Here is a 15,147-nt window from a genome sequence, read left to right as displayed (position 1 = left end):
GGCACACAGGTACTTTGGCATGGCCATAAGTTGACACACTTAATATACCAAAAAAATGTGGCATAGCAAAACCAAGTGGAAATTTAGTTTGGGCGGCGTAACTAAATGGGAGCAAGTTTTGACCGTCAAAGGCTGTCAAGATAATACCACTCATCGTGGGAGGTGCACACTTTACAGGTTGGAAGGGACCAGTGGACGGTACTTCCAGTTCGAAAAATTTTGTGATAGGTTGCTCTAAAGCCGAGAAAAATAATTGTTGTCCACAGAACTCGGGGTGTCAGCGTTTCTACATCTAAAAGGAAGCTGATAAAAAATGAAAGCACACCACATAAACTTTCATACTCAATCGTCGATTCTCCAGTGATTCCAAATTTCGTTGTAGTTTTCCTTAAATTCATATTTGTCACTTTTTATTTTTACCGTTCGAATCTTTCTACATGAAGTACAGATTGTGTGCCATACTTGTCCGGAAATATCATCGACACGTACGATGGGGACGAAACTTCTTTGGAGGGCATTCCTCCAACGAAATTGGAACTGCATACGCGCGAGTGTGGGATGGCATTTCAGTTCGTCCGATCGGCGCTAACACATGTAGGCGTCACTGGTACGAAAACAAACGCAGAGCGCAAAGCGGCAGTGTAGAATACGTCAGCCGTGCCGACACAGTGGCAGATATGATCGGGAGACTAAATTTCTCGCGTAGTATGACACGGGTCCATCGTTGTCGCTGTCCCACAAAACGTCGGCGAGTTGAAAAACTGTGAAACTTTGTCCCCACAAGATACGACGCATAAATATTGAAGTACTTAACGACGCGGCACCGGCAGCACTTCATGCCGCGAACCGAGCGCAACCGCACCGCTCCGATTTCAATGCGCAGCAACGTACGTGGCGTGGTTTCGGTTTCGGTTTCGGTTTTGTTTTCTCTGGGGTTCTCACTGCCTACCTTCGGTAACGGCCGCGCGGCGGCGCGCGAGTCGGTTCCTTTCACACGCACTGTCACCGTTCGAGTTCTCTCCCAGAATGCATCGCACTCACAGAGTGTTGCACGGAAAACTGGACTCAAACGAACTCGCCAAATGCACCGAGTGCAGAAGTCTGATTCTGCCGCCATCTATGTTGTAGAAAAGGTACCGACTTCAAACCGAAACTAGCGCCTTTCTGTTCGGAGTGATGCGTGGGAATGCGAGAATGCAGTCGGCTACCAACGTTTATCTACAAACGTTGGTCGCTGCAACCCGTAGTTTATAGTTGCGATGACTTCAAGCAGCTAGGCTGCCGTAGAGATAATTACAGACGGCGTAAATTTCCGCAACCAGCTGTCTACAAAGCAGCTGGTTGCGATCTTTCAGTTCTTATAACCGTTTACACTGAAGAAAACTGATGATGCTGTCCGAGCAGAAGCTTGATCCGTTTGAGCGTGGTATTGTCCGTGAACCACTGAAAGGGTACGGCTTAAAACTAGCCTGTTGGAATATCCAGCAAAACTGGGACTTTCGATTTGGATCGTCATTATAGGTGGATTAGATATTAGCCTTGGTGAGGGCGTCAAGAACGAGAGCTTTCTCGAACAAAATACGACGGGGCAAGTTAGCTGACGTAGGTAAATGTTAAACATGAAGATGTTGCCCAATCCTCGGGTAAAGTCTCCATCTTTAGCTTTCTCTGATGCTTATTGGGCAGTCAGAGGTTTCTGCTGGGGGAGTTTTTTCGACAAATGGTAAATTTTTCACCCGCACACGGATGGTGATAGACATCTCGGGGGCCGCTGTTGCGTTTGTTCTGAGCATTTCTTTACACACTGGTATATTTCAGCGTTTGTACGGCAACAGAGCGATTTAAAACCTGCAAACAAATCACGGGTTGTCAATTGCTTCCTTCGTGAAATAGCAGACGCTCACAATTCAAGCTCGCGTTTCATTTCGTTGCCCGCGGGACGCAATTTCTATCAAAAAATCTACTTTTTTTTTTTTTTCGTTTGGTTTTGCGACACTTCGTAGCAGACGAACCCTTGTCGTCTGCTCCCGCTCCTCGCCGGCCCCACCGGAGCGAGGCATGACGGGATTGCATTTTGGCGCACTCCCGATTTTCTCGGTGCAGCGAGTGCATGCACGCGTGGGGTGTCAGCGCTGAAACGAACTCGTGGAGTGCCGGCCGAAACGAACCCCTTTTACGCTGCGAGTGGGCACGCGTGGGCACGAGTGCCGTGAAACGAACTCGCTATTAGTCGCACGGAGTGTATAGACATTTTCCACAGGCGCACCGCCATCTTGAATTGTCGTCACTTCCAGTATGGGCGACGAAAAAATAATAAAACGTTTCAACCTGTAACTAGCAAAATAATAGAGGGGAGCCAAAACGAGAATGTGTGACGGTTAGGCTTATATCCTAAATGTCTTCTATTGGCGTGGCGACGGCAAAACAATGTTTTCGCCCATACTGGAAGTGACGACAATTCAAGATGGCGGCGCCCTTGTGGAAAAGGTCTATAGTGTGCTATCTTTCAATGTTTAATAAAATATAGCAAATCAGACCAAAAGCAGGGGTAGGTTATTTCTCGAGATACCACGGTAGTTAAAGCAGGTTGGGAATGTTCCATGTCTTTCAATAGATGGCGCCACTTTTCCAATGATTTGGAGGGATGGGAGACATACCCTCTCCCATCTGGTATAGCCTGGTGGGATGGGGCAGTCGTCCATGGGCAGCAGGGATGCCAGTCGTTGTTTCCTGGCTATCCGCTCCATCTCTTTCTGTTCCTCTGGGTCCGGTGCCACGGGTTTCTCTTTGACCGAAGAGGAGGCGAGTCCTTGTGAGGGTACGTCATCTTGTAGTCTAGCCCTCGCGGCCTCGTTCGCCTCTTCGTTTCCTGGAGGGCTCCAGACATGCACAGCCCTGACCCCAGTATGGCGTGCTCAATTTTATAAGCCTACTTCACCGAACGATCCCGGCCCAGACCCGCTCTGTAAAACTTGCAGCGTACCTGCTACCTGCCAGCACCTCATATGGGACTGTCAGGCCACCAGCAAGGAAAGACAAGCTGCCATACACGAACTGCCCGCGGAAGCCGGACCCACAAACTACCGAGAATGGACAAGACCGGCCAGTGACAACGTCAATAGGAAACAAATATTGACCTCTCTGTTGGGCTACGTATGCTCGGCGGGCCTTCCTCAAATCATTTAACTTCCTCCCATTCCCCTACCCTCATCACCCTATTCCCTAACCCATCAAGGCTAGATGATATTTATCAAGAAGCCTTGACATAACCCTTTCATCAATAAAAAAAAAAAAAAAACGTTTAACCACCTAGGGATGGGAGACTCAAGTCAGGGTGGGGGCAACTCGTGCAACTGCTAGATCGGGGATCACGAAACATATAGCGAGCAGAGGCTCCGGAAGTCTTTCTTTAGAGGGGGGGCTCGAAATCTCCGAAATCCTCAAGGTTAGGTTGGTTTCAGGTTGACATTAATTGCCACATTTGAATGAAAACATATTAATGCACCGCGTTCGCATATTCATGCACATATCCATGGAAAACAAATTAAAACAATGGTTCAGTAAAATAACAGTAAGAAGCTTGCACTGACAACGCATACAATGATCGGATAACCACTGAAATCAGCCGCACCATGTGTTCTTCAGTTTTTCTTTCCTATACCAACTGTTACATGTCAGCTTTGCCTATGCCAAACTGGCTATGTCTAAAAATGAAAACCTTCCTTCATTTAGGGATTCTCGGGGAAGCATGATGTATTAACGCAGGCGTAGACGAACAAGTGTTAAAAGTTTTAGACAAAACCCCGAGACTCGGGGGAAAAAAGGACAACACAACACGGAGTCTCAAACACAGCAAGTCAGGCCATCGGATGTCTCAGCTGGAGGCAGAGGTTGCATACATCGGTATGTACCTCAGGATCAAGTACATCGACCGTGATCGCTTCGGTCTCCTGGCGTCAATGCAAGTTGGGGGGCTTTACAAAAGGAAGGTACTGAAGGATAAGAGCTGTGTTTCAGAATTCGTGTTGTGTTGTCCCGAGTTTGTAAACATGTGTCGCCTCATGCCTCACCACCCTGCGGGCACGACGCCGCATGCGCGCAAAGCTTTCGCCATCGAAGGCGCCTTGTCAAATTTGGGAGCTCGTAGACTTTCGCCTTTTCTAAGCACTCCCGAATCCCCACTCAAGCTCACCAGCCCCCTCCCTCTTCTAATGATGGCCTTTAAGCGCCGCGGTAGTACCGCCTGCCTGTTTTGTCCACGGGCCAAAGGAGCACCATGCATCTTCTGGGCTTCTTGCTTCCAGGCTTGGAAGTAATCCGTTACAAGTAACGGAATTACTTGTAATTAATTACTTTTCTAGTAATTTTGTAATTAATCCGTTACTTTTTTGAAAATGTAATTTGTAATCTAATTTCATTACTTTTTCAGTAACGCGTTACTGAAATTACTCGTTACAATTCTTCCGCCCCGTCAAAGGGAAAAATAGAGAGGAAGAAGGGCGATGCAACGGCCTTCGCGGTTTAGGCATGGTAACACACGACGGGGGTTCGCTCGCGAAGAGATCTAGTGCTGGCGAAGAAAAGGAATTCACGGAAACGGCGACAGCCCAGCCAGAGCCCCTTTCTGGACTTGTTCGTACGGTCAGTCAGGCTGGGAGGATTCGACTGCCTACATGAAGGCAACAAGCTTCGACTTGGAAAACGAACGGACTGCTTCGAGCGCACAAAAGAGCAGAAAACTAATGGCCCATAAAACCATCGAGTGGGAGTCTTAAAGAGTACTGTGACCGTAATGCAGACGTCCGCTCGCCCCCTCCCCCCCCCCCTCCTTTCCACCCCACCCCCTGTGTGCTGTCCCCCAAAAACCAATCTGCATTTTTTTTTTTGTCACACGAGACTGTCCTTTGCTTGTCGATGTTCTGCCTACACACACACACTCCGCAGACAAAAAAAAAAAAAAAAATAAATAAATGGTAACAAGATCTTGACCCTGTTCATCTTTCACAGCGTTGTGAAACATAAATACTGGCTGGACCAACCAGCTTTGTGGTTTCTGTCACTTGACTTCGCTCTAGGGGATGTGTAAGGCACAAACATAAAGGAAGTGATGGCAGCAGCTCATTGGAACAGAAAAAAAAAAAAGTAGCATCAACACTACTCTCAGTTCAAACACTACTCTGTTCTTTCGAAAAAGCCGTGGATAATATTTTTCAGTGCTAAGATTGCTTTTATTGCTCTTATGAAATTATTTTTACTGTCTTTATTTTTTATTACTGCTGTTACATTTACTGCTATACTGTTATTGTTATTACTAGTATTACATTTGGTTACTGTATTGTTTCTCTTCTTTCGAATATGTCGTAGATATTAATTTTCGGTGCTAAGATTGCTTTTTGTTTAGAACTGTTGTGTTTATAATGTGCATGTGTGACACTGTATCACCCCACTCCTGCCTTGGCCCTATATTGGGCTGGCAGTATTGATAAATAAAAAAACTTTAGACAGCAGGCGATGAGGTGGCCGGGGAGCACAGCCAAAATTGCTTGGGACTTCGGAGCTGAACCCATATTCCTAGAAACAAGAATGTTGGGGTTCTCGTCAGCGGATTGTGCCTACGGGAAGTTACTCTGGCATTTTAGGGAAAGGGATCGCAGCCCGAGTTTTCTGAGAACAAACAGTGGCTGACTTGGACACAGTAGGGTGCCTCCACAGGAGTTAAGGCAGCGCAAGGCGGCTGTAAACGCGTGAGATACATTGAAGCATGCTGTTCACCGAAAAGAGTGCTTTTTTTTTTTATATATTTTCTAAACGGAAAAATCAGCTTGGCTGAAAGATTGTGGATGAATATTTCGTGTGAAGTTTCAGTTTTGATTAGTTTGATGACCAAGAAAAACTATCAAGTGGGTTAAGGCCGGATAACAACCTTCCACAAGCGGTACTCTGAAATCTGCCCAAACGCAGGTACCGCATGTACGTCTCACAGCCAGTTGGTTTTAGTGGCTAAACCCGCCCCTATTTAGGCAATATATATCAATCGTAGAAAAACCACATCTTCGGCAGAGTCGTGTTCTAAAGTTTGCCGATGCCATATTTCGAATGGTGTGCGTGCCTCCGCCACCGATGTGCATTCGTCGCATGTTCATGGGATTCAGTTCTGTCCCGGTGGACAGCGCTGGATTGGTTTATATCGAACAGCTGTTCCAGTCCTTTACAGCTTTATAGATCTATCGTCGTAAAATTATTATCCTAGAATAATCGGTAGATATAGTATTGAACCTGTTTTATTTTTGATGGGGCCCGAAATCCCCCCCACAAACATGCAGTAGATATTGCAGGTATTCTGCGTGTTTCTTTAAAGTAACGCAAAAGTAATTGAGTAAAGTAACGAAGTAATTAATCAGTTACCTTTTACGGGGAGTAATTTGTAACGGTAATCCACTACTTTTTAGGCCAAGTAATTGTAATTGTAATTAATTACTTTTTTGAGTAACGGGCTCAAGTCTGCATGCTTCCACACGGAGGAAGCACACAAACGCTCGCCGACGTCGTCTTGTCGGAATCCATTCATTTCGCTGTCCCCTCTTTGCTCGCTTTAACCGGTTGTCAATCAGGCCCATGAGTCCTGCCTGTCATTTTCTTCTGGTTTTGACTTTTCAAGCAAGCCTCTCCGTCGCCCCGGTGCTTTTTGTGCTTGGCGGAGGTGAGGAGGGCGGTAGGTCAGCATGCATAAAGAGTCATTTTATTTATTTCGGCTCAGGAGAGACGGAGGTACAGCAGATAGGCCGAAGGCCCATACCAGATAACCTGCAAACACACAAACTAAAAAAAAAAAAAAGAAGAAGGAGGGGGAGGGGGGGGGCTCGGCAGCTCGGTCCTGAGGACAGGAGGGGCTCAAGCCCACCCTGCCCCCCCGCTTCCGGAGCCCCTGATAGCGAGTTCGTTTCACGGCACTCGTGCCCACGCGTGCCCACTCGCAGCGTGGAACGGGTTCGTTTCGGCCGGCACTCCACGAGTGGTTGCACTCTCCGAGTTCGTTTCAGCGCTGACACCCCACGCGTGCGCGCACTCGCTGCACCGAAAAATCGGGAGTGCGCCAAAATGCAATCCCGTCATGCCTAGCTCCGGCGGGGCCGGCGAGGAGCGGGAGCGGACGACGAGGGTTCGTCTGCTACGATGTGTCGCGGAACCGAACGGAAAAAAAGTAGATTTTCTGATAGAAATCGCGTCCCGCGGGCCACGAACGAAATCAAACGCGAGCTTGAATTGTGAGCGTCTGCTATTTCCCGAAGAAAGCAATTGACAACCCGTGATTTATTTGCAGGTTTTAAATCGCTCTGTTGCCGTACAAACGCTGAAATATACCAGTGTGTAAAGGAAGGCTCAGAACAAACGTAACAGCGGCCCCCGAGATATCCATCACCATCCGTGTGCGGGGGAAAAATTTAACATTTGTCGACAAAGCTCCCCCAGCAGAAACCTCCGACTGCTCAATAAGCATCAGAGAAAGCTAAAGATGGTAACTTTACCCGAGGAGTGGGCAACATCATCATGTTTAACATTTACCTACGTCAGCTAACTTGCCCCGTCGTATTTTGTTCGAGAATGTTCTCGTTCTCGACGCCCTCACCAAGGCTAAGATCTGATCCACCTATAATGACGATCCAAATAGAAGGTCTCAGTTTTGCTGGATATTCCAACAGGCTAGTTTTAAGCCGCACCCTTTCAGCGGTTCACGCATAATACCATGTTCAAACGGATCATGCTTGTGCTCGGACAGCATCATCAGTTTTCTTCAGTGTAAACGGTTATAAGAATTGAAAGATCGCAACCAGCTGCTTTGTAGACAGCTGGTTGCGGAAATTTACGCCGTCTGTAACTATCTCTACGGCAGCCGAGCTGCTTGAAGTCATCGCAACTATAAACTACAGGTTGCAGCGACCAACGTTTCTAGATAAACGTTGGTAGCGACTGCATTCTCGCATTCCCACGCATCACTCCGATCAGAAAGGCGCTAGTTTCGGTTTAAAGTCGCTACCTTTTCTACAACATAGATGGCGGCAGAATCAGTCTTCTGCACTCGGTGCATTTGGCGAGTTCGTTTGAGTCCAGTTTTCCGTGCAACACTCTGAGAGTGCGATGCATTCTGGGAGAGAACTCGAACGCTGCCAGTGCGTGTGAAACGAACTCGCTAATAGACGCCATTTAATTGCTAAATTTTACTGGGAGTCTATGGGGCAAAGGGTCGTTTTATTTCCTAACTCAGGTCATAAGGACCCATTAAGGTGCTTGAATAATTTACAAAAGGTATAAGTGATTACTTTTCCACGGCCACCAGTTTTGTTGCGATAGGTTAAGTATTTTTTAACGCGAAAAACGGTAAATTCCGCCATTTTGGACGTTGCTGCTTGTCTGGCAACCCTACTTTCTCCTCTCGGAGCGAGAAGGAAGCGAGAGAGGCTTGGCCAAGGCGTTCGTTGCAATGGGAGGCGAGGGGAGGAAAGGCGCATGGAGCAACAGATTTGCAACAGAGCGGGCGTCTGCTCTCGTGCAGGCAACATTTGCGCATATCCTTTCCCGGATCCTCTCCCTCAGGCACCGCCATTAAATTGCAAACGCTCTACAGGTTTTGAGTTACACCCACCCTCACTAGAGCCTCCCTATGTTTTTGCACTCAGTCCATGTTAATGTGAAAGGAAGCAGAGTTGCTCGAAAGGTGTTAGGCGAAATGTCATTTAAAATGCCCGTGTGACAGGAAATGTGAGGTGTTATGGAACATCGAATCACTTAATTTTGTACTGTCTCAGCTCATTCTAAATCATAGTGAAAACCCTGCCTACACAAGCCGTCAAATTAGTCTTGTCTACAAAACAAAACACCACGCAGAGAAAATCTTTTATTTGAAAAGAAAAGCAAGGAAAGCAGCGTACAAGAGTTATGGCTTATTACTTCACACGGACAAATTAGAAAGGGTTCTAAAATTATAAGAGCTTCCTTAAGCTATCCTTTGGAAAGAATACCTGACCTCACTGTAGCTTTGCAAAATGTGCACGCCCACAAATAAAAACAACTCAACGCACAAGTGGGTAACTGGCCTGGGTTGCAATTCCACATTGGTTATTTTTGTTTCGGCTCATCCGGATGTAACCCTCTTCTCCCCAAGCAATTCCCCAGCTGAAAAGAAAAAGAAAAAAAGGAAAATTCATCAAAAAGTTTTATTTGTAGCTATTTTTGTAGAAGATCCGTCTGACTGCTACACCGGGATCCTAAATGTGGTAACTGAGCGCTGACCCTGGGCATTTTTTGGGTGTGAAGGCATTCATTAGGTCCTTCAAAAAGACATTCCTACTGGCGCTTTCAGCGCCAATAAAAATGTAAACAACTGTAAATAAATGTCTGTAAATAAATTTCAAAGAAGCTGTCCGGGTCGGTTTGTACATGCGTGTGTACTGCGTTGACTGCATCTATAATGAAAGTGAGCAGAGGTGTTTCGAAAGCCGTGACACAAACGTCTTCCGGCACCCGCTCATGCAGGGTGACATCCACAGACTTGCATGATACTCATTACGAATAAACTTTCTTAAAATCGATTACTTTTTGAAGTAATTTCATAATAATTTGATGACTTTTCTTAGAAAGTAATATAAACCCTCGATTGAACGAAACCCGATTGTACGAATTTATCGATTTAACGAAGAAATTCGGATTCCCCTCGCAGCCTATGTCCGCATAATGACTCTCACGATTTTACGAAGTTCCCGGTTTAACGAAATAATTAACGGGTCACGGTGACTTCGTTAAATCGAAGTTCAACTGTATAAGGCTAATTTCATTATTTCTAGAAGTACTAAAATTAAAATTAACCATTACTATGTTTCTCCTCGATCCCCTTTCTTATGGCGCCCACAAGTTTCTTAGAGAGGAATCCGCTCACCAAGACTCCGACCGCAGGATGGCCTATCGAAATTGGTGTATCAAGATGAGTAGTTTGTAATTCCGTGATTCTAATTCAAGAATTGACAGCACAAAAGGCCCGTTTTCAAACAGGCAGAAAGATTTGTCAAGTGAAAAATCTGAAGTTCCCGTAATTCTTTAGCAATCCTATACTTTTAAATTGACTAATTAAAAAGTTATTGCTGCGAAATAATTACGAAACCACGCGAATGTTATTAATTTTCTTCAGTCGGTCCTTTGGAAGAGATCAAAACGACCAACTTTTCCGAGTGGTGCGTAGTAATAATCGCAGGAGCGATTTTGCCAGTGTTTCGTGGAACACACTGTGCATATCCCGGACACACAGTTCACCACGCACAAAGGGTGTTACATTAAGAACCTTCGGATACTTGTAAACGTGAGCATCGTAAGGGTGTTACACAAACACCCATAGGATGCTTGTGAACGCCCAAAAAAGAGGATGCTGGTGATCTTTGTAGCATCCTGCGGATACTTTTTACGAGCACGTTTACAAACAACAAGCACCCCATACAACGCTCGCTTATACAGGAACAGCAAATACAAACGTAATGGATCACGCACAAAAGAGGAATCATGACTTTGGTGTCTCCGCCACCGCCTTATATGCCCAACAATTCAAAAACACTCATTCGCAGGTGCTCCGCCACCGAAATTACGAAGATTACACGTATGTCGATTAGTTCCCGCATAAATTTCACGTGATGCTTAATATATCCAAATTTAAGAAATGTATCTCAAAGTAAGCCTCATTGGTAGAGGCAAAAAATATTCAAGATCGTCGCTAAAACAAACCTCGACTAAAACGGACGTCAGTGCAGCGGACACCCTTGAAGAAGGGTGTCCGCCTCAGTTTACCGCCGGAATTTAGTATTCTGTTGAGGCTTCGTCTTACCACTCACTATCAAGTATGCAGTAAACTGTGAAGCAAAGGAAACTCGCCTATTTTTAACCAACCAGTAGTCCTTGCCATCTGCTCTTCCGTAGCCAACAACCAGCACAGCATGGTCTAAATTCAAGACGTCGCAGCTTGGCTCGTCGAACATTCCTGCAATTTTCAAAAGATCGTGCATGTTGTCAGCGGACAGCGAGTTAGAACAAGGGTGGCCAAACTGCGGCTCTTCACGAGTCCAAGCGCGGCTCGCAGCTCTCTGATACGCGTAACGTATACGTGTCGTGTGTCTTCATGGTAATGTTGACGAAGTTCAAGCCCGAAGTGGAACTTGCACGCCCTACAAAAGTAATTTAACAGATCCAGCAAAAATCACACCGGGACCGATGATAGCGACGCCCGAGATTGCGAAAAAAATCTAGCTTTTGAGTCACGTGCACCGTGACAACAAATATGGACTAAATTGTTTGAAGAAAACGCAGTCCGCTCGTGTTAGCTTTCAACCGTGAGTTGTAAAAAAAAAAATTAGATTTTTAAAGTTATTGTTATTACTTAGTAACGAGGAAAAACTATATATTCTAGGAAGAAAGGTTTACTGCAATAAAAATAAAATATAATTTCAATCCGCTCACGCGTGCACTAAAAAAACCGAGCGTTCTTTTCTCGTGACTTGGACTTGGAAAACGTTTGGGCTGGCAACAACATAAGATTATTTTTAGGGCGCAGGCTCTAGCCGTAGGCGCCAGTTTCCGGCTTGAGCGGCGTCGTCGTCGCCGTAGTCGGCGTCGGCGTAACCGCGCGTTGCATTATGAAATGTTTCCCATAAGGACGTCACGTGAATGAATGTGACGTCACAGGAAGTTTAGTGGGAAAATATTTGCGCTAATTTTAGCGGAAAAGCTTTTTGCTAAATTTAGCGCGGAAATTGATGCCATGTGGCGTCAACACCAATTCAATTTTCCCGCTTAATTTAACAGGACGATTTTCGCTAAATTTCCCGCAAAATTTAGCGGGAATATTTCCCCATTAAACTTAGTGGGGAAATTTTCGCCAAATTCAGCGGGAAATTTAGCGAAAATTTCCCGCTAAATGGGAGGGGAGCAGGAGGGCAGGGTAAGGAGGGGCCAGACGAGCATACCCTCCCTTCCGTACCCACCCCTCCTCCTCCTCAAAAGCTGCGCTCTAATTCGGCATTACGGAGAATTGTAACCGTCTTTCTTTTTTTTTCTTCACGAGAATAACAAAAATGACGGAAAATTGTGTTTTGTTAGTTCTTTCACACGATTCTTGGTTCCACACGTGAAGGGAACTGCGGAAATTGTTCAAGGCTGAGGTGCTGCAGTTTCCGGTACTCCTTCATGTCCATGTCAAAAAGCTTCTGTCAGACCACGTCTAGCACGCCTCGATTTTCGCTGCACATTCTTTAGCCTTTCACCCGTCTGTCATGAAAGTTAACTAGAGGAGAAGTAGTAAACTCAGCGAGCGCTCACGGCTGCCGTCCATCCTATCGACGGCACGAGAGGGAGCCACTAAAGCATGGGCTGTGGTAGCGCATGCATCGCATAGCATTTGCTGCGCTCCTGGCGTTGTCGTCGTCGTCGTCGATTCGGCATTGCACTTCAATCAACATAAGCAACAGAAAACACGGAGGAAAGATCTGAACGGAAGCCAGTTCGCGCCGCCAAACCGCTAAGCCAAACCTGCTCGCCGAAGGCCCTCGGAACGCTCGGATCCTCCAGTCCATGCTACCGCAGCGCCACTCCGTACGTCCGGGACCTTTCCACACCCGCCGCTTCACCATATAGAGTAATATACACAAGGGAAAGCGCGGAAACTCCGACCGGTTCGCAAGCCAGATACGCCTCCACTCCCGTCCGCGAAGCGGCGCTACTACAAAAAGTAGTCTGAAATATTATTGTTTAAAAATACTCCCGCTAAAAACTGTGGTCCTTTAATAATATCTCGAAAGTTTAACTTCCAAAAAATCTTCATGTTTGTAAGTTGCGTTATAATGACGTTCCAAATTTTCTGGCGTCGTCGTGTTGGCCATGCCGCAAGCGTCGAAGCGTCTGTTATAATACCTGCGTCGGTGGCATGAAAACCGAGAAACCTGCGAAATGTCGTGGTGGTTTCGAGACGGGACATACCCCGTCAAGTCCACTTTCTGAGAATACAAGGTGAGCCACGTATTTTTTCATTTTTGGTGATTGCAAAGCTTGGTTTCGAGTTGTGATACAGAGGGCTTGACAAGTTTCCGACTTCTTTGTATTACACTTCAGTTTTTTTCTGTCTTCAGCCGCTGTTTTGCCGCGTTCGCTGTGAATTCTACGACGTGTTCTCCATCAAATGGATGTTGACCTTCTTTCTTGGACGCCCAGGTTGTGGGTTACGGACACTTCTGCTGTGTTGTCTGGTGTGCGACCAACAAGAAAACTTACAAGAACCCGTGCGTATAGTTTTTCCGGTTTCCACGTTATTTACGGTAACTCTAACTGTCGAAACTGTCTTTGTACGTTTGGCAGCGTTGTAGCTCTCAGAGGAGTAAGGAGAACTTTGTGAATATGATACGCGTCGCAAAGGGCACGCGGAGCGATATATGGAGATATTCTACGCCGAACGCAGAATGAGATCCAGAGTTCAGTATCTGTCGCTTCCTGTTTCGATTTGGATAGGCCTGTTCCTATGTGTTGCTGTCTGGGGGAAAGGGGGGGGGGGGGGAGGGGGTAGAGCGCGTCTGCAAGGATGCTAGAATAAAGTACAGCTACAAGGTCTGCCAGACGAGACCATGTAAGGCAGGACTGAAAAAAACAAAAATACTGTTCCATAATGCCCGAGCAAGGGTCCTTCACAAGCGTCCGTCTCCGCGCGCTAACTAAACGTTTAAGGCGGCGGTCCCACGGCGGCCATCTTGAACAAGCCATTAGTTCAACCGCTATAGTCGGTTACAAGTTAAGAAGGTAGTAGAAGCTCCTCCCCATAAGCGTAATGCGCCCGCTTCAGACGCCTCCGCAGTCGAGAAAATAGTTCGCTGAAAACGCCCCTTCTGCTTCAATGGATAGATATTGACTACAGACAGACCTTGTAGGGGGCGGCAGCTGCGCCACCTAACCGAGGCAAATTATGTACTTTAGGCTTCTACATTACTCGCTCCACAAGGTTGAAGTAAAAAGAAGGCTTCAGTGCAACGAAAATTGTAACTTTTATAAGTAATGCATATATGGTTGTTGGTTTTAGCTTGATAACCTTCCTACACGAATTAGGTACATTCCGTGCATTTGCTGCGTTTGCTAAAAAAAAAAAAAAAAAAAAAAAAAAACGTGCGTTCCTGGTTTTGAAAGCCCCTGCGATTCGCGTTTTGACAAATCCGAAGTCGTCTATTCTTTTCCGTTATAAATCCCAACGTGGAGACAGCGGAATGCAATTCCTCCGATTCTTCTTCGTCAAGAGAGTCTAGTGCAGCCTCGCCATCTACGCCAAGGAGCATCTACAGGAAGCATAAGAGCGGCAATGTCCTCAACCGAGTTGCACGGCAGCGGATAATGAACGCGTACATTCAGGTTCGACACGAACCGCCCGCCCAGCCCGGCCTCACTGTAGAGGAGTCCTGCATCAAAGTCAGCAAACTGCTCGGTGTTGCTGTACGCAGCATCCTCGAGATTAGGAAGCAGGCGAAAGAAACCGAGGGACAAGTTGTGACACTTTCTCGGAAGCGCCCAGCAAGTGAAGGCAAGAGGCGGCGCAAAGTCAGGTGCGGCGACTTCACGTTGTGCGTGCTGAGATCATGCATCAACCATTTTTTTCGACGGAACGAGGTCCCCACGGTCAAGAAGATAACGGCCGAATTCTGTACGAGCACTGAACGTCCCTCGTTGAAGGCCTGGACTGTGCGTCGCCTTCTCCACGACATCGGATTCGAGCATGACAAGAGGGACGAAACTCGCGGCTGATTGAACGAGAGGACATCGTCGCCTGGCAGCAGAAGCACCTGCATGAGATCGCACGTCACCGACAAGACGGTCGGAAGATCTTCTACTTGGACGAGACGTGGGTGACGGCAGGGCACACTGTCTCAAGGGTGTGGGTAGACACGACCGTGGCCTCGTCTCACGACGTCTTCATGCGTGGTCTCTCGACTGGCCTCAAGCAGTTATTGGGGAAGGGCCAGCGTCTTATTGTCACCCACATCGGCAGCGATGAAGGCTTCGTCGACGGCTGCCTGGACCTGTTCAGTAGACAAAAGACCGGCGATTACCTCGAGGAAATGAATGGCGCCCGCTCCGAAAAGT

At 46.8% G+C, this 15,147-nt stretch overlaps 1 protein-coding gene across 1 annotated transcript in view; it reads right to left on the bottom strand.

Annotated features, from left to right (window-relative positions):
- Positions 1–8,917: 8,917 nt before the first annotated feature.
- Positions 8,918–15,147, bottom strand: part of LOC120841081 (procathepsin L-like) — a 54,040-nt gene continuing 47,810 nt past the window's right edge. Inside the window, exons 6-7 of the mRNA XM_040211908.2 lie at positions 10,912–11,017; positions 8,918–9,171 (exon numbers count right to left, since the gene is read on the bottom strand). Coding sequence (XP_040067842.1) covers positions 9,069–9,171; positions 10,912–11,017 — 209 coding nt within the window. The 3' untranslated portion in view covers positions 8,918–9,068. The remainder of the gene's footprint in view (positions 9,172–10,911; positions 11,018–15,147) is intronic.

This window comes from Ixodes scapularis, unplaced genomic scaffold (assembly GCF_016920785.2).
Source record: "Ixodes scapularis isolate PalLabHiFi unplaced genomic scaffold, ASM1692078v2 PGA_scaffold2__306_contigs__length_199485367, whole genome shotgun sequence".
Lineage (NCBI taxonomy): Eukaryota > Metazoa > Arthropoda > Arachnida > Ixodida > Ixodidae > Ixodes > Ixodes scapularis.
Note: the sequence above shows the minus strand (reverse complement) of the source record. Positions and strands in the feature narration are given on the sequence as shown.